The sequence below is a fragment of the Nannobrachium achirus genome (assembly GCF_963921795.1).
Source record: "Nannobrachium achirus genome assembly, chromosome: 5".
Taxonomy (NCBI): domain Eukaryota; kingdom Metazoa; phylum Chordata; class Actinopteri; order Myctophiformes; family Myctophidae; genus Nannobrachium; species Nannobrachium achirus.
In genome coordinates, this window is record NC_137814.1 from 39,620,394 (window position 1) to 39,640,397 (window position 20,004).

The 20,004-nt window shown below is 41.7% G+C and overlaps 1 protein-coding gene across 1 annotated transcript; it reads left to right on the top strand.

The window, feature by feature from the left end:
• The first annotated feature begins 483 nt into the window (after positions 1-483).
• LOC308285777 (occludin-like) lies at positions 484-18,232 on the top strand. The gene is made up of 9 exons (XM_080726643.1): positions 484-603; positions 2,661-3,229; positions 4,847-5,050; positions 5,683-5,844; positions 15,090-15,232; positions 15,680-15,901; positions 16,300-16,471; positions 17,345-17,386; positions 17,813-18,232. Exons 2-9 carry the CDS (start codon positions 2,684-2,686, stop codon positions 17,912-17,914), a joined length of 1,593 nt encoding a protein of 530 aa, XP_080582769.1. The 5' UTR covers positions 484-603; positions 2,661-2,683; the 3' UTR covers positions 17,915-18,232.
• The last annotated feature ends 1,772 nt before the right edge of the window (positions 18,233-20,004 follow it).

The window sequence follows — 20,004 nt, forward strand, 5'->3', positions numbered from 1 at the left end:
GAAAATTAAACCAAATGGACCCATGTCATTTAACTCATTTTACGCTCTCAAAGAGTTAAATTATTGTTAAACATTTACAAGAAGTCTACACAATTTGAGAACGCAGAAAACTATTTTTTTTGTCAAAGTTGGCACATGGCACAATTAACACCAATACAGCATGGAATTGTGGACAGTATTTTATCCAAAGACAACAAATTCCAAAGTTTTGGTCTAGGAGGCTAAATCTCATCAAATGGGTGGTCCTATTGGCCAATAGGCCTACATAATGGGCCTTGGTATGAAAAGGGTTGAAAACCACTGCCCTAGTTGAAGTTCATTAATCATTAGTTAGTCTTGTCTTGCGCGGTGTGAGACTCACAGACAACAGGTGCAGCAGGTCCCCGTGTCAGTCTGCTGCTAATAGAACCGGTAACAACACCAACGTTATTCATTCAATAATCTCTAACGAGAGGAAGGGTTTTAGAATTAATCATGGAAAACGTAGAACTGGACGAGTTGAGAGAAAATAAAATGCGGGAACAAAACGCTGTAGACGGGGTTATTCAACGATTGCAGCACAGCAGGTAGAAAGTTGAAAACTTGGAATCTTCCACAGACAAGGTAAGCTAGTATCTCCAATTATTGATTATTGACTACTGATAGGCCTACCTCAGTCACCATACCTCAGTGTAACGTGTTGACCTGCTAGTACAATTAAAGGATAGTAATGGATGAATAGAGTACCTAATGGAGTAATGGATATAGGCCCAGTGGTGTAAAAAATATTCTAGGCCTATACTAAATGTCTTTACAATAAGAAAAAAATATATAGGCTACTGCAATATAGAAATACTCTGTTACAAGTAAAAGGCTGGAATTCTAGAATGCCTACTTGAGTAAAAGTACAAAAGTATTGGTATCAAAATGTACTTAAAGTACCAAAAGTAAAAGTACTCGTTATGCAGAATGTCCCATTTCAAGTTTTCAAATGTATACAAATCTTTTGAAATAGCAGATCTACAAGCTCACAATGCATCACATCGATTGCATTGTGAGCTTGTAGATCTACTATTTTCAAATGGCCGAAATGTGCTATATATGGGTTGAAATGTTTAATGCTATATTTTGTATTAATAATCAAAATCTACAAAGTAGGCTACTAAAGTTTTCAAATAATTGTAGTAAAAGTAGCTATACAATATGTAGAAGTAAAAATACTGAAAACTGGAGATACTCAAGTAAATAAGGCTACAAATACCCCAAAATTGTATAGGCTACTTATTAGTTACTTTACACCACTGTATAGGCCTTTAATGCATTTAGAAAATTCCTTTAATATAAATGCTCTGACTGAAAATGACCATTTTTGAATGGTAGGCCTAATTATCACAGCCAGCCCTATGACTTTTATGGTTTCTAATGCTCATAGCAGTGTCAGATTAATTGTTCACATTTGCATAATTCAACACAGAGTTTAGCACAGAGTGTGGACAGAGCCATGGAACAGCAGGCTGTAGAAAGGATGAATAACTGGAATTTCCAATTGGGCTAGCTTTGATGTGTGCTAGCCTTTCATGAATTTGTCTAGTTCAGCTTTTGAATTATTCACTATACCCTGGCGACACGGGTGAGAATGAAACCACGCGTGCACGCGTGCGTCTGAGCGTTTTCATCAGGCACGTGCACACATAGACATCAAAGGGGGCTTGAGCCCCAGCCCTTTTATCCATCTGTAAAAAAGTGCCCTCTCCAGACCATGAATGCAGTTTTTACTGTGGTGAAAGAAATGCAAATGCCCTCTTTCCATGCCATACCTGAAGGCAGCATTCAAAAGTTAGTTCAGTGTTTGTATCACCAAGTACCAAAAATAACCGACCTCCAAGCTCACAACGCGGCGCGTTGTGAGCTTGGAGGTCTGCCGTTTTCGCTATTTTCACCAAAAAGGGCCTTTACGAAGTTTCAGCCCCTGCCCCTCTAACATTCTCTGCACATCCCTGGTTTTCATGATGCACGTTTGTGTGCCACGTGTAGGAGAGAGTTGAGAAATAGAGCAGAAAAGAGTGAATGTATGTGTTTTTCATTCATTCATTTTGCTTTTTTCTGAATGTAAAGTGTGCCCCTCAGCTGTGAGTTTCTCTGAATAGACCAGTGAGTAGGCTATGCAGGACTTGGACTCCCCCCCCCCTTCACACATAACTCATCATTATAGGCCAGGGGAGGGATACACAAGTAGCTTATGTGACGGTACATGGGGGGTTCACCTTGCAGCAAACACCATGCATGGCTGCATCAGGTGGCCTCTGATCTGCTGTCTGTCTGAATTATTGAAGCCTCTTGGGTTTAGTTCCACTGCCCTGATGAAGCATGGGTCACCGATATGTGTGTGTGTGTGTGTGTGTGTGTGTGTGTGTGTGTGTGTGTGTGTGTGTGTGTGTGTGTGTGTGTGTGTGTGTGTGTGTGTGTGTGTGTGTGTGTGTGTGTGTGAGCGAGAGAGGGGGAGTGAGGTGAGAAAAGTATGTTGGGGTGCAGTAGAGAGCGAATTATCTAATTGGAAGAAGTCTCAAGGGACATTAGAATTAGAGTTTTTAGACTGCCAGGTTTGCCATTATTTGAAATCTTCTATGTTATGTTATTGTTGCAATGCTAAGGTAAAGTAACATACAGCTTATTATTTCCAGGCCTCCCTCCTCACAACTCCATCATGTTTGAGACTCGGCAGTACGACAGACCCCCGGCCTACAACCCCGCGGCCGCCACCTCCCGCTTCAGTGCCCCGAGGAGCGTCCATTCGTTCAGGAGCCAGTACGTCCCCTACACCTACAACAACCGCCCTCCCGACGACCACCGCTACACGGAGGAGAGGCCTCAGTACTTCTTCCGGTGGTTCTCTCCTCCCGGCTTCGTCAAGACCTTCCAGGCGGCCACGGTGCTAATGTGCTTCCTCATCTTCGCCTGCGTCGCCTCCACCCTGGTGTGGGAAATGCACGGGGTGGGCTACGGCGGGGCAGGGCCCGTGGGGGGCGGCACGGGGGGAACGGGCTCAGGGTACTACGGGGGCAGTTACGGCTACTCCAGCGGGTACATGACGCCATACTCGGCCAAGTGCGCCATGATCTCGGTGGCAGCCATCAACTTCTTGGTGGCGCTGGGGTTTCTGGTGGGGAGTTTTTCTCGGTCGCCGAGCATGCGGAGCCGCTGTTTCTACCTGACAGTCTTCGTCTGTGACGTCATCTTAGCCGTCCTGCAGGTGAGTCAGGCTGGCCAGGACGCTATGGACCTCTGGAAAGGTCCCTGTCATAACACATCACGTTGTAGTCCTTCTGCACCGTTCGTCTTGGCTCTATTTCCTCTCCTAGGAATAGTGGAATAATGTCACTGGCTATAAATGCTTGTGCTGCATACTATTGATTGCTTACAATGTTGATGATCTAGGTTGTCAATATATATACTGTACTGTAGGTGGAAAATGGTGCATTTTACAATGTGCATTAGATTCACCCATTCACACACATTCACACACCAACGGCAGAGGAAACCATGCAAGGCACCTTCATTATCAGGAGAAGATGGGTTCAGTGTCCTGCTCAAGGACACACTAACCCAGGTGACCTGGGGCTTGAACCGTAACCTTCTGATTCCCAATCAATCTCTCTCCTGAGCCACTGCTGGGATTGGGCCTCAAAAGCACAGGCATCCACTTGTTTAACATACCTGGAAATTGGGTATATAAAATGAAACACACCTAAGATGTAAGATGTTACCCTGGGCATGTGTATTAGATGATACATCTTGACAGAATAGTGCACTTTTCACCAGATGCTGCTGGATAACCATAACTAACTTGTAGTGGTGGCTGAATGTATAATGATAATCATACTACCCTATATGGCAGACTCATCGTATACCATAATGCATTGTGAAAAGTGGGGTACAACCGATGGCCCCTATCGCAAACCCTACATGCATTGTGCTGAAAGACAAATGCTGACGTTGAACTGGCACAGCACAACAGTGTCACAACAGTGTCATTAATGGCATCTGAGTAGAGTCCAAAATGTGTTTTTTAAATTCCACAGATGAGTTCACTCTAGACTATATAGAAGTATATAGAACTACTTACTATAGTAGTGAGTGAGTGAGTGAGTAATTTCAGACACAGGCTGCGATTGGACTAATTACATTTAGGCTCAGAAGATCTCAGAGTGTAACGATATATATTTTTGTCAAAGGGGGGGAATTAACTTTCTGGGTATTAAGAAGGGGGCATTGGGTTAGGGCGAAAAACCAGCAGGCATATTGATATACCTCGACACAATAAGTACAGTAGATTGCTTTGACAGTGTATAATAGATGGATGGATATAATGCAGTGGTTCTCAACCTTTTCAGGCCGCGACCCCCAAAATAATCATATTTTAACAGGGGACCCCCGACCCTGACGAGCACCAAGAGTTTAGGTATAATAAGTATAACATGGTTCTATTGTGAAAATAGCAGATCTACATGCTCTTAACGCGAGGCGTTGTGAGCATGTAGATCTGCTATTTTCACAATGTCTGTCTCTAATATTTGACAATTTGGCCAATGTTTAATTTGTCATTTTAGAGGTATTAAAAAGTCCTTAAATTGTTACTTTAGAAATGTGCTATACACTTAAACTTTATGTTGGTTTGTTTACTGTGGAGTGAGAAAACAATGTTGCACATTAAGCTAATCATCTGGGGACCCCACAAAATAATTTAGGGAACCCCCCCTGGGGGTCCCGACCCAAAGGTTGAGAACCACTGCTATATTGGATATCAATAGATATATGTTTAAAATATGACCATACAGTATGTGTATGTGTATGTGCTTGACGTTTCCAGGGTATAATTGACATCGTGTTTGTGATCGGGGTGAACCCCATGTCCCAGAGCTCCCAGAGCATGCTGTACAACCCCATGCTGATGATGTGTCAGAACATACCCAATCGGCCCAGCCTGAGTGGCAGCGCTGGGGCTGGCTTCCCGGGAGGCTTCCCCATGTACACTCAGTACCTCCAGCACTACTGCTACATGGACCCTGAGGAGGTCAGTTCAATGGCCTGACAGCTACAATGGCAATGTGTTTACACTCTCACTGTGGACAGAATTACTGTACTATTATATCGTTGTTGTCGGGTGGAAACCCTGTATGTCCAAAACCGTTCATTTTGTATTTATCATTTTAAAAATGATGTAAAATAGTGAAAATAGCCGATCTACAAGCACACAACTCCTCCTCACTTGTTGGCCTGCTATTTTCACTAGTTTTGTGCCACAGTCTTGTATGGTGAAGCAGGGCTTTACTTTACGAAAACAAACACACAAATCTGAATCTTGGAGATACGAGGTTTCTGCCCGACAGTGACAAATTCTGACAATATTCTATTTTCTTATTTATAATCCTATCTAATTGTGTTTATCATCTCTGTCAGTTGGAAACCTCACGTCCAAAACCGTTGCTTTTCAGGATTCAACTTCAAAAGTAGCAAATCTACAAAGCAGATCTTCAAGCAGCTCAAAATGCGTTGCTTCACGCCACGTTTCGAGCTTGTTGATCTGCTACTTTTGATGCTTTTGTGTGACACTGTGATGAAGTAGAGCCTTAATTTACAGAAAAAAAACATTAAAAGTTGCCAGACAACAGCGATGAGACAGACTATAATGATGATCTGTTCCAGGCTGTAGCTCTGGTACTGGGACTGATGGTGGTGTTAGCCTTGTCCCTGGCCGCTTACTATGCCTACAAGACCCGCAGTAAGATCTGGCGCCATGGCAAGCCCAACATCTACTGGGACCGACCCCTGTCCGAGCAACCAGAGGGACACCATGTACTGGACTGGGTCAGTCAAACCTTTGGTGTTTTACTCACTTTGTTTGAAACAGGTGGAATGAATCTGAACAAAGGCATATGACAGGGTAGGGGTGGGCGATATGGTGATAATTATCGTGGAGACGATACAATGTCTCCACGATATGCCTTTTCAGAGATATCGTATATATCGTGATACAATTGAGGGAGCCTTGTAAAAAAATCCTGTTTAATCGTTAATACAGAGATTCATTGCAGAATTCAATTTAAACCTGTCAAGGTCTCCACTTAACTCTGACAGTATACAAATGAAACCAAATGGACCCGTAAGGGTCCATTTGGTATGCCATTTGGTATGCCATTTGTATGCTGTCAGAGTTACATACTTGTAAAGTTCAATTTAGACCCCCCAAAAGGAACCCAGAGAGTCTAGTTTTTGTCAAGTAACTTGAAAAATAACCATCAAAACCAACTTGAAAAAGAATCGTGATATAATCGTGTATCGTGATACAGCTTGGGAAAATATTGTGATATTGTATTTTTCCATATCGCCCACCCCTATGATGACAGGGTGAGTGCATAAGTGGGTGGCTGGATGGATGAGTCAGCGTGGGTTACGGGCAGAAGGGAAGGATTGGTGCGGAAACTGACTCCGGGCTTGAGCCATTAATTACACCACGAAACTAGATAATGGACCTATGTGTGAACACCTCAACAATACAATGAATGAATGGCCAGGCCAACTGCAGCCACTCCACAGAAGTGAGACAAATGCGATCACAAAGACAAAACCCTCATTCTAGTGCAGGGGTCTTCAACGTTTTCAGGCCAGGGACCCCTTAGTTGAGACTGAGAGAGATGAAGCGGGGACCCCCACAACCTGTTAATAGATTCCATATAGTTTCATCTTTTGACAGCACAATCATCAGTGTATTTTGGATTCATGTCAATTTGTGTTTTCAGATATTGAACAACTTGAAACGTCACTCAATACTTAAAAAACTTGACCTTTCACTCTGTACTTAGTATGCTCTTTTCCCCCTCTACACCAAAGCTCTTTGCCGAAAATAGCCGATCTACAAGCTCACAACGCCTCACGCTGCGAGGCATTGTGAGCTTGCAGATCTGCTATTTTTGGCCAAAGTTCTCAGAATATGGACACTAGGGTTCGAATGGTTAAAAAAGGATTTGGAGGACTCCTGTAGAAACTCTACGGACCCCCTAGGGGTCCCGGACTCCCTGTTGAAGACCCCTGTTCTAGTGTTTGATTTCTCAGTCTTGAGCCGATACTGACAAACACGTGGCTAGGAATCATTGATCCTATTGTTCTTTCACCTGCTGCTATTGGGCCACATGTTTGTCTTCAGCACGCCTGGTTTCACTGTGGCTGATCATTAACCAGTGGAGGGGGGGAAACGATACAAAGAAATAATAAAAAACTATTCATAGCAAAACCGGACCCCTTGTGACAGACAACCGATAATCGCTACATGTTACTTCCAGGTTAACAGTGATCCAAAGGCTATGCTGAGTCACACAATTCATTTCTTTCTGTCTTTTTAGGCAGTTTTTCCTTATTTTTATAGGAAAGTTTAGAGCAGGAAGCTGAGGGTGGTGAGAGTTGAAATCACAATGTTGGTGCACTAACCATTCACCCAATGTGCTTTGATCTATAGCTAAAACCTGGGTATACGGGTAGCATAGAGGTAATGAAACACTGAGGCCTGGGTTCAATTCCCATCACTTTGTGGGTTGAAAGCCAGTGAGGAATTAGTCTATCTTGTTGCTGCAGTAGAGACCCCTGCTGGCTGGTCATGGTACCAGCCAGCAGGGGGGATCTAGCAGAGTGTGAACCTTGCACGTTAAGATCTGTTTCATTTTTGGAGCTGTGTGAAGCACAGGCTCCCTATACGTGGCCGTGTGGGTCTGTCTGTCTGTGTGTCTGTCTGTGTGTCTGTCTGTGTGTCTGTATGTAGCCTGAACTTCCTAAACTTCGGCACGCTACTAGTCCCACAGTTTTGCCACCACACACTCGCGCCATATGTCAAATCGACCGGCTTACTCGGGAATCATGGGCTAGTAACTTGCTAAGAGAAAGGTTCAATAGTTTAATTGATATTAATTTATTAGTGAATTAATTTTCCCCATTGACTTATAATGGGAATCGCAAAAACTCACATTCAATTATTTGTCTCTCGCAAACCATAGGGGCTAGAGTTTCAAGACTTGGAGAGGAGGTTCATAATGATTTCAAGGATTAAATAAAAAATAATTGTGTCATTTGGCCGCATGGTGGCGCCATAACACCCCACTTTACGTTTTGGCCTGTAACTCTTGAACCGTAGGTCGGAAAATTAAAAATATTTTTTCCCTGGATTCCTTGGGTCATGACGCATCTCCCCATATAGGCCACGCCCATTTGCGCCATGATAGATTTTCCGCCATCTTGAAATCGGTACACATGATCCACACACACACACACACACACACACACACACACACACACACACACACACACACACACACACACACACACACACAGCTCCACTTCACACGGGTGTGATTTTTTCTTATTGCCAGACCCATGAAATGGGTAGGCCTACATAAGCAAATGTCGGTCTGTCCGGGTTTTCTATATAAAGGGTATATATGATGATGACATGATGATGACATGCCTACAAAAGGCATGATGTCATAAATGATGATGACAGACAGGGGGTCTGGCACAACCAGGTTGACCTGGTCTAGTTACTTTTTGTCCAAACCTCACGCAAATCGGTACAAATTATTAGTGTGTCCGTCTTTATTCCTTCCATCCATCTTTCCAGATATATATTTTTTTGCCACGCTACTCCTCCTGCAGTTTTGGTCGCACTTGGGTCATATGTCAAATTGACGGCCTCATCGCGACACCTAGGGGTGCATTTTGCTAAGAGATACGTTATATTTAGTTTAATTTATAAATATTTATTCATGAATTAATTTTCTCCATTGACTTTAATAAAAATGTTAACTTTTCCCAAATATGGAGATGACTGACATCATAGACCACATGAGACTGACACAGTATGTCCATATAAATATGGGCATTCCAAGGTATAATATTGATGACATATTAGTGAATACATTTTCCCCATTGACTTGAATGGGGAAAATTCAAGTGTGACTTGCGTCACGGCAACCACACTTTAGTCTCTGACTCTAGTCATTATGGTCATGACAGATCTGTCCAATTTTGAAGCGGTGAAAGCCGCTTCCAAGGAGTGGCTTTGTCTGTCCCGTACAGTCTGTCCCATAGGCTTCCAAGGAGTCCCGTGTCCGTGTCATGTCCCGTGCATGCAGTATTGAGGATTGGTCAAGCTTCACATGACAATTTGGCCCTCCAGACAAAATCATTCATTCATTAAGAATTCATAAAAATATAGAACTAAAACACATAGAAAGTATAGATCTAGAACACAAAATGTATAGATCTAGAACACAGATTTCATAGCTCTAGAACACATAGAATAAGATTCACCGCTTCACTTCGAACCGAGGTTTGATTTTTTCATATTGCACTATGATTGGCACGTTTTGAACGAAATGCCTCAAATCATGAACACAGCGTCTGATTGCTATGAAACTTCCCACTAGGCCAAGGAAGAAATGCCACCCTAAATCTTTCAAATCATCCTCATGGTGGCACTATAGCGTTTTTTCCCCTATTGAGCTCTTGAACCATTATGTCATCAACATTCCTTGGATTCCTTTCCTTCCTCTATTTCAACTTTGATGGCCCACAATAAGCTACGGTACCTGGCCTGGCGGAGACCTCTGCTCCGAGGAGCACATTATTATCGTTTTTTTATCATCTCTTTGTAACTTATAGCCCATCTCTTTTTACCACTGGTTAATAATACAATGAGATATCAACTAAACAATAACAATGCTCAAAATTAACTGATGAAAGTACGACAATAATGACATTGTAAGACATTCTTAGTTAAAGGAGACATCCAGACCAAAACACAAATAGGGTTAAATCTGCCTTTTATCATACCCCTTCATACCTGCTTTAGTCGATTTTTTTCATAGCTGACCCTGTTGCTAGATTTCGGCTGCTCCTGTTGCTAGATTTCGCGGGCTCTCTCATAACTAACACAGTGGATTGTCCTTAGGCTAGTGCGGTTATTTCTTTAGCTTCAAAGTTAGTTGCGACCGAAGGCGAGGTCAAAACAGCGGTTTGGTTGGTCTCAGGACGTTGTGTAAACACAATCCAATCAAAAAATACTAACTTTGAAGCTAAAGAAATAACCGCACTAGCCTAAGGACAATCCACTGTGTTAGTTGTGTTGTTGGTTTCGTTTCATGTTATATGTGAAAAAAGGAATGTTTGAATGCACACTTGTTATGTTGCCGAAACAAATTCCTATGTGTTCTACACAATGGTAAATAAAGGAATCTGAATCTGAGTTATGACAGAGCCCGCGAAATCTAGCAACAGGGGCAGCCGAAATCTAGCAACAGGGGCAGCTATGAAAAAAATCGACTAAAGCAGGTATGAAGGGGTATGATAAAAGGCAGATTTAACCCTATTTGTGTTTTGGTCTGGATGTCTCCTTTAACAGAATTCAAAATTCACTGACAGCTTATTAACTGCAGAGGGCCTTGGCTCTAGTTGGCTCTTGTTTGGTAAACCTCAAACTAGAGCGGGTTTGCAAGTTTGACGCAGTGGCAGAACCAGTAGCAGGCTAAAAAGTGGTCCTGAAAAGGGACAACCTACCAAAACAAATAAAGTTGAAGAAGGACATAGGCCTAAATACTGTATGTGCTTGATTGTTAGATATGACTGTCATGAGCAGTAATGCATTAATCAAACATGAAAATTGTGAGCAGAGTATTGCTGATACACCAACATCAGGAAAGACAATGTGGTGATGGTTTTAGGTTCACAATACTAATTTGGGATACTTTCTTATCACCTGCCTGGAACTTGGTGAAAAACACTACCCTGGGTAGTTATTAAAACCAAATTAAAACCACTTAAGTGCATGATGTTCATACCAACATTATTTGCTTAACTTGTTAAATCCACTAGCTCGCAACAGATGCAGGTGACGTGTTGTGCTGTCAGATTATAGCGAGATGTTAGCACTTTATTTGTAGACAAAATTATATATGAGGAGATATTGAATGAAAACATTTAATAGGCCAGTGTATAGGTCAAATCTCCTTTTGGAGATATATCATATCACACATTCACACTTATTTAGCTGAGGTTATTATATTTTTTGTATGTGAAATTATCACAATTTGTTATGCAGGCTGCAAGTTGAATAGCCTCCTGCACAGTGTCAAGTACTTTTGTGATAACATTGTCTATGAGAAGGTGTAGGCTGTATAAGTGACCTGTCTATTCCCCAGGCGACTCCATTATGTTGAATTATCACCATATTATAATTGGAGGGAAATTTATTCCACACTGGGTTTGCCAGCCCACTGACTGAGTGAAGTTGCACGTGTCTGACTCGGGTCCTCTCATGCAGTGATTGCTCTACTTTACAGTGCAGCAGTCTACACAGCCTGATTTATACTTGGTTTTATGACAGTGTCTTTTGCAGATTGCGGCGTGCAACTATGTCACACAGTATACGTTGGAGTATAAATTAATCATACTACTTCCTCTCTTCTGGTACAGTCTATTAGATCACTTTGGCTCTCAAATAGTTTGAGTTGATGTTCCTTTCGAGTGACGCCACCGGCCCTATTCTTGGGAACGCTTGTATGTTTGCCTCCCTGGCAGGCATATATAATGTATGTGACATGTATAATGTATAAAAAGTGTTGAGTTGCCTCAGTGTTACTGTGTGAATCCCCATAGAACATGGTGTCGCTAAATGATTCAGTCTGTCATCATCAGTGCTGCTTCGCACACCTGCAGCTCCCAGAATACAAATAATATAGTATTCTTTTATTCATAGTAAACTATGCAACATTTTCTTTTACATAATGGTAAACGTGTGGCAATCAATAGAAGAATGATGATACTGACATGATACTTACCATGATACCGACATGATACCGACATGATATAGAACATCGCAGCGGAAGTGGTTTACTGGGGTCACTTAAAAATCGCCCATTCATTTTCCCCACTTTTACAAAAATATTTATAACAATTATGTTAAGCCTCGAACAAAGCCATCCAGGATGGCAGTGAGTCATGACCATACAACCTTTGATCCTATGTGAAAACATATTTTAATATTACATTATTTGATATACTACATTTAATAAATACCCTTTGTTTAGCGATTTTCAAAACGTTCTTTTCATAGAAACAAACTGCCATCCTGGATGGCTTTATTCGAGGCTTAACATAATTGTTATAAATATTTGTGTAAAATACTATGGGGAAAATGAATGGGCGATTTTTAAGCGACCCCAGTAAACCACTTACGATGCTCTATTGACATGATACTGACCATGATACTGACATGATATTGACATGATACTGACATCATGATACTGACCATGATACTGACATCATGATACTGACCATGATATTGACATGATACTGACATCATGATACTGACCATGATACTGACATCATGATACTGACCATGATATTGACATGATTCTGACATGATACTGACCATGATACTGACCATGATACTGGCTTGATACTGATGGTAATGAGGAGATGGTGATGTGATGGTGGCTGTTGGGATATGGGTTCTGGCACAAAATATAAAATAGTACAATAAGAGGAAGCTAATCAAGATATAAATTCAATGTTTTATGGGCTCACAGAATCCTCCAGGTCTCTAAGTAACTCCTTACTTTGTACCTGATGACGACATGAGTTCAAGTCTTTGACTTTTGACTCTGAGGAATGAATAGTTTGTGCACTGCCTCTGGCTATCCCAATTATAGAGCCTACACCACTAGTTCAATTTCAAGATCATATATATTTCACATTCAGAATACATTTGCTGTACTAGACAGTGCCTTGACACTGTCTGTGCCCACTTCTCTCATGGACTTTCTCTGGTGGCTGCAAAGTGCACAGTAGTCAGAGTACAGTACAACACTCACTGTACAGATCAGCACTTACAATACAGTACTGATTGCGACGTAGGTCGCCGTTAACTATGAAAACCGCCACATCTTGTCCATACGTCCTTCTGTAACGTCTCAATGTCTATAGACTGTAGCTGTTATCACGTTGTTGACATTGTGACATCACATAGTTGTGACATCACCTCATCAAAGATCAAACCCTGGATATCCGTGACATCACATTGTGAAAACACATTCCCTGTGGCGTCTCTGAAAATCCCGAGGCCCCCCTGCAAGGACGGGGCCGGGTGGGAGCCCTTTGCAAATAATGATGGACCTCAGACTCGTTGACAAACGGCAGGTTGCGTCTGTGGTCGCTTTTCACCCTTAGGCATCTTACTGGTAGTACAGTAATCAGATTCATGCCTTATACAGTATACCTCATCAACTCACTATTGTACATCCTCTCTTTAAGGGACCAGGTTCTTGTTGGGAAAGAACCCACTGCTACTAGAAAATATACAATCGTTAAAAATCATGATTTTTTGAGTTTGCAATAAAAGCCTTATCTGTAAACGATTCCTTTGTTGAAATACAATGTGACAACAATGTAGGTCAGCATGCTAGCAGAGAACAGATAATGGCGCATAGGTTTAGCACAGCAGATTTGAATGGTTTAACCTTGAAGACAGGACTTGTTGGATGGGAGTAAGCTTGAAGCATAAAGTCGATTTCCAAGAACTCCAAAACGATCATCAGAGTAATAATATTCAATGCAAAATTGTACCCTACACAGTATAAATATAAACACGTGCACTTGGACCGTTGCACCTCCATACTTCACATTGGCCCTCCACTCACGCAGAAAGCAGCTGAGGGAATTTCTCATGTGTGGCCCTTTCTCATAGAGTGGCTCTGACAGTGCTTTTACTGCTAAGAATAGGAGCGGAGAGAGGGGTTGGCAGGCAAGACACTGATCATCCTGGACACCTGCAGTAGAAGGACTCCTGCCCTCCGAGGATGATGGATGTTGGAGTTCCATCTTGTTTTACCTCAGTGTGTCTCACAGTGACTCAGGCTACTGTCACAGTGTCTGTTTCAGTGCATGCGTGTGCACGTGTTTATGCACCTGTGGCTGCCCATGACGTTTTTATTTATTTCTTTTTTTTTTTTCATTCAAGGACGCTTGTCAGAGCCGTATTCTCCTACCAGGAGCATAGCAACAACACCTTTCTTTGTTTCCTGAATGAAATGCATTTCCTCCTCCTCCTGAAACTTCATTTCTTCTCCACTGCACAAATAAGTAGTAATAATTGCAGGTGTGTCCCTTTTAGTTTAGCCACCCGGTTCTCAAAATGAACTTTATGCATTTACTGTTTACATTCTATCTTTAGCATGCAGGAAACACACACAGCCCCAGATCAAATGAACCATAATGTACCAGGTCGTCCTGGTGGTCGGATTAACCGAGGACCTGTACACACCTCAGTGCAGTGACCCATTTTGGGCAACAAACCAGTTTTATGGGTCGCGCAGTAAATATCCAGTTTTGTCCTCCCCAAATCATCACTGTATGACTACTATTTGTGAGTACCAGTATATGCAGGACTGACACGGCCCTGGGTAGGCATCCCAGCCTGCCTTCTCCAGTTTTTAATAGGCCTATAATTATTGAATGCTTTAACCAGTGAAAAATAGCGTGCAAGCTTGTAGATCTGCTATTTTTGAAAAAGTCATGAAAATGTGTGCAAATCTTTGAATATACGTATTTTCAAAGCAAACGTTTGCAACTCAAATTTTGCTTCTGGGGGGTCCCTGGAACTAAATATTTTGAGATGGGGATCCGTGGCCAAATATCATTTTGGGGGTCCTTCACATGAAAAGGTTTGAGAACCACTGACATAGCAGTCTCTCAAGGAAGAGACTAACTGAGCTCCATTTAAGTGAAAAGGACCTTTTCTTTGACGATGGCTAGCCAGATTGCTGACATAGAAGCATAGGTTTTTCCAAAAACCTTAGAAGGATTCAAAAGACACTTATAGAATCGGTTCAAAATTCTAATTTTCACGATTTTTGAAAAATAGCAGATCTACAAGCTCGCAGCGCGGCACTCGGTGCCGCGCTGTGAGCTTGTATATCTGCTATTTTTCAACAGTCAAAGCATAAAATAATGATACACAATAATGTGTACCCGTTCTAAATGGGTTAATTACTTTTGATGTGTTGTTCCAGGTGAACAGTGTTGGGCAGGCGCGGAGCATCCCGCAGGCACCCACTGTGGTGCTGTCAGAGAGGGCTGCACCTGTCGCTGATCTCAGGGCAGTGGACAGTGTGCTGTCCTATGGCAACAGAACAGCCAGCGTCTACAGTGAGGGGTGAGTAGCAGTGAGACCTGCATTCTCCTCGACCACCTGTGCTCTAGAGCAGACTGTGATCATACAGATGAACAAGCACACACACACACACACAATACACCACGGTTCTAAAACAACAGCATCCGCTTCTGGCTTATATTAGGGTTTGCGACTATCAATTATTTTCTTTTCATTTATTCTATTGATAACTTTTTTGATTGATCAAATAATTCGAGAAGCGCATTTTGGGGATAATAAAAATATATACCGATTATAATCAACTAAATTGATTAGTCTGATTAACCACTTAAGCCACATTTCAGCCAATCTACAGGCTCACAACATGTTGCAGCGACGCTTTGTGAGCTTGTAGATCTGATATTTTTGGTATTCCAACCATCGATTATTTTTTATAATCTGTTAAATCGACTAATTTGATTAACTGTTGCACCCTTACTTTATATGCAGTTATCCCGGTAACAACAGTAACACCCGTGGTGCTGAGACTGCGAATGGAAACCCCAGGGCGTCTGTTAGGCCCAACAGCTCCTCGGATGAGGCGGACAGCATCAAGAAACACCTTCAACCTGTAGAGAAAGCCTGGCAGCCTGTTGAATATGAGACAGGTTATACCACTGGGGGAGAGAGTGGCAATGAGCTGGCTCCGGACCAGAGGGATTATCTCTTCAGGTGGGCCATTATAATTTGCTCCTGATTCATTACGTTTGCCTCTGGCTTTTACATTTTTAACAATACTTTCTCAGAATTACTCATACTGTAACACTTTAATTAATCATTTAATTTTTACACCCCTCTGGCCTTCTTTGTGAAGTGGTTTAAAAAAAGAACATCAACCAGAATAACTAATGGTTCTTTTTAGAAGGGCCAAATTAAACTGTTTCCGTGTTCAACTATTATCTTGAAGGCAAATAGGGCTGCTGTTTGTTTTAAAATGCTTTGACAAAAAACTACACAATCCCTACTCCCCTATCTATATTTAGCAAAGAAAAGGGGAATTCCCTCTCATTTTGCTATTTACAAAAACAAAAACATTTTAGATTGATATTAACGTTACTATTGGGCTGCAGGCTTTACCCAGAGATAACGTCGGACGAGCAGCGGCGTGAGTACAAGAGGGAGTTTGACGCTGACCGGGTCCACTATAAGAAGCTGTGTGCTGAGATGGACGACATCAGCGATCAGATGCACAGGCTGAGCCGAGAAATGGACACCCTGGGACACTCCTCGCTCTCATACCAGGTAGAGGAGAGCATGTCCTGTAACCTGAGCACTACTGGAAGATGTGCTCAAGATCCTATCAATAGAAAAATGGCCTGTATTTTAAATTTTACAAAAGTACAAAAAGTATTTTAATTAAATTATACTTAGCTTTGGTATCAAAGTAAAAGTACTCAAATTTGTCCAACTGTGTCAACTAGCTGAAGATAACTGATCTACAAGTTAAAAATGTGTCACATCGCAAAGCATTGAGAACTTTTAGATTCTTTTTTCGAGTAGCTGAAGTATAAAATAGGGCTTAATTGGGTAATGTTTTGTTTGTCTTGTAATAATAATCAAAATGACAAAAGTAACTAGTAAAGTTGTCAAATAATTGTAGTGCAAAAAGTAAAGTTTTTGAATCAAGATATAGTGGAGTATTAGTATAGTATGGAAGAATCTAAATAAAGTTGCACCTCACATTTATAATTAACTGCAGTACTTAAAGTAAATGTAGTTACTTTACACCTCTGAACCCGAGAGCTGTCCCTTCAGCATGTATCTCTGAAGCCAAAACCACAAAACCCATGTGTCCCGTTGCTGTGACTGACGCTGAGGAAGCATTCGTTTTTGGATGTGACTGGGCATAGCAAGGTTGTTGCCTATAAAGCACCACCTGCTGCCCCCTATCCCCTTCTCCCCCTCCCCCCTTTTTTTAATGAAATTGAATGCTGCCCTTAATACACATTCCAATTACTATAAGTCACATCTGTTTTTTTTGGTGGAGGTTTGCAATTCTTTAACCACAGAGGACTGCATTTGCACTGTGGTTTCAGGCATGACTTACTTGCTATGACATCCAAAACCCTTTTTTTCAGCTGACTTGTTAACATTAATTTTATCCTCAATCCTCAGGGAGTGTCAGATGAATATAACAGACTGAAGGAGCTAAAGAAGGTGAGTACAAATTAATGACTAATCTGGTCATTAATTAATTTTGAATCAATCTGTTCCTTTATTAACAAAATCACCAATTTTGAGCAGGAAAGATGTTTTAGAATTCATTCAATCACAATGGTCATTTCTGTGAGAATAAACGTTTTACAAGATATGAATGGTTGGCAGCAGCTGTTTGATTAAATCATCTGGTGTATGGTGCAGTGGTTCACATTTCACAACATGGGGACCAGAGACTAAATGATCAGATAGTTTATAACGCTAAAAGTGTATGAATGGAACTAAAAGGACCCGTTTTAATTTGTTTCCAAGAGTAATAACACTGGAGGACTGTTCAGTGTAGAATGGGGTCCCAGAGATAAAAATGGCACCAAATGGGGGTCCTTAGCCTAATGCATATCATACGGCACCATGTTTCTCTCCTAGACAACAGACTATCAAGCCAAGAAGAAACAAAGCAAGGAACTGAGGCAGAAACTGTTCCACCTCAAGCGCCTGGTGAAGAACTATGACCATGGCCTTTGTTAAACTACACTGTCTTCCACTGTTGCCCCCCCCAAACCAGGCGGTCCTGGTCTCTGTGATGAAATGGGACATGCCTAAGACAATACAGCTTTGTGTGGCCACCTCCAGGCAAGGGCCCCTTAAAACATCCCCACTTTACCCCCAATTCTCATGGAGAAAAACAAAACGACGTGTGAAAAAAATGGGATTTTGACTTTCCATTAACTTTTGTGTTGCTTGCAACTTTGACGGTCTTCAAAGACATTCAAGATGTAATGTTTCTTACTTATTACAATGCCCATAGTAATCATGCCATCCTGTCAACTAGGTGTCAGTGTCCAAAATGCACTGTTGGTCACAAATGGTTTAGCTTTTTCGAATAATGTTCCTTTCCGTCCCCAACATTCCTTAAGAGATTTAAGTGGATAAATAGCGGGGCAGTTAAGGAGAACAATACTTCAGTTCTGGAAAGAAGCACCAAAATTTTACAGAGTGTACCTCTTGGGTCATTCTTTAGAAAAATCACATTAGACACTTAATTTTCAAAATGGCCGCCAGTTTTAAAGATGGCCGCCTTTTCGGATATGTTTTACAGGACGCCAGCCAGTTAATATCGAATTTTCATAATATTAAAGTTGTTTTGTAGGTTTTAAAACATCCAGAGTTCATTTATTACACTTTTAAAGCAGCCAGAATAACCTTTCTGACTTTTGGTTGGGGTCTTTCCTCACCTGGGACCACCTGGACAGACCCCTGAGCCTATTTCAGTAATCGCTCTGCTCCTGCTCCAGAACAATGTTAAATTAGATCTGAAATATGCTCTGAAATAAAAAAAATGACTGGTAGCAAATAACAGAGGTCTTCCACGGGGGGTCCGGGACCCCTGGGGGGGATCCTCAGATCTACTACAGGGGGCCTGCCAAATCTGAATTTCTTTTTGAAACTTCGAATGTTTTTATGTATCCTGGTTTTATGTATTGTACTTTGATGGTTTATTACTATTCTCAGTATTATTTATAATGTTTTTTTGTGTTAAACAGTTATGGTTGACAGCTGTTACTGCAGGGATTGCAATAATGAAGGTATTGCAACTTTTCACTTTGGGTGCAGAACATTATTTCCATTTATTGCACTGCACTCACACTGACCAAACACACACACACACACACACACACACACACACACACACACACACACACACACACACACACACACACACACACACACACACACACACACACACCTCTTTGTTATTGTCACCCCAAAACCCTCACCTTATTAGAGCCCATGGTCAATTACGCCCAAAGAGATTCACTACAATACAGTAATTTCAGACATGCAGGATATATTCGTCTTCATCATCATCATCTTCAATGTCCAACCTAATAGTGTTGACACAGTCTCCACCATAGCATAGAGTGAAAGGCAGGTTATTTGAGCAGCTGCACCGTCCCTTACAACCTGCTTTGCAGACACATTTGATGAGCTCAAGTACTGCCTTTGGAGCAGGGAGAGCAAGAAACCTGACTGGAATATACCCTACACTCTCTGAATTCCATCTATTTTCTTCGATTGGTGGAAGCACAGGGTATGGTATGGTCAGGTATGATTTATCCTGCACAGAGTTGGCACGGAGGTAATGTGGTAGCAGTGCAGCACGAGTTGGAGGTAGCATCTCACCCTCCAAGTTCTTTGACAGAAATAGTTCCCATCTGAGTAATCCCAGGGTTGTTGGACCTTTTGAACTGTAAACGTGGCATGCAAAATGTTCCGACTGCAATGTTGCAATCTTTTTGGTGATTCCAACAAATGTTCTTCCCCAGTCAGCACCTGAAAAACTATGTACGCAAAGGAACCCTTGACATTTGTAACATCCAATAACTTGAACTCACTCAAATATATAAATTTCCTTTTTTTGTACCGGAGGCAAGGACTTGATAAGGAATCGGGGTATCAGCCTCTTCATGTGTTTGCACTTCCTCAAAATCATGTCCCTTGATGAAGGTATCCTATTATGATGCCTACTTTGTCATACCTGACAAATTGCCCTGAGCTTCCATCAATTGAAAAAAATAGATGGAATTCAGAGAGTGGAGGGTATGTTCAGTCAGGTT

Bases quoted from the DNA above. Each gene is read 5' to 3' on its own strand.
- LOC308285777 (XM_080726643.1), top strand. From the start codon at position 2,684: ATGTTTGAGACTCGGCAGTACGACAGACCCCCGGCCTACAACCCCGCG. The intron at 5,845-15,089 runs GTCAGTCAAACC...GTGTTGTTCCAG, and splicing joins GACACCATGTACTGGACTGG to GTGAACAGTGTTGGGCAGGC. The intron at 15,902-16,299 runs GTGGGCCATTAT...ATTGGGCTGCAG, and splicing joins CAGAGGGATTATCTCTTCAG to GCTTTACCCAGAGATAACGT.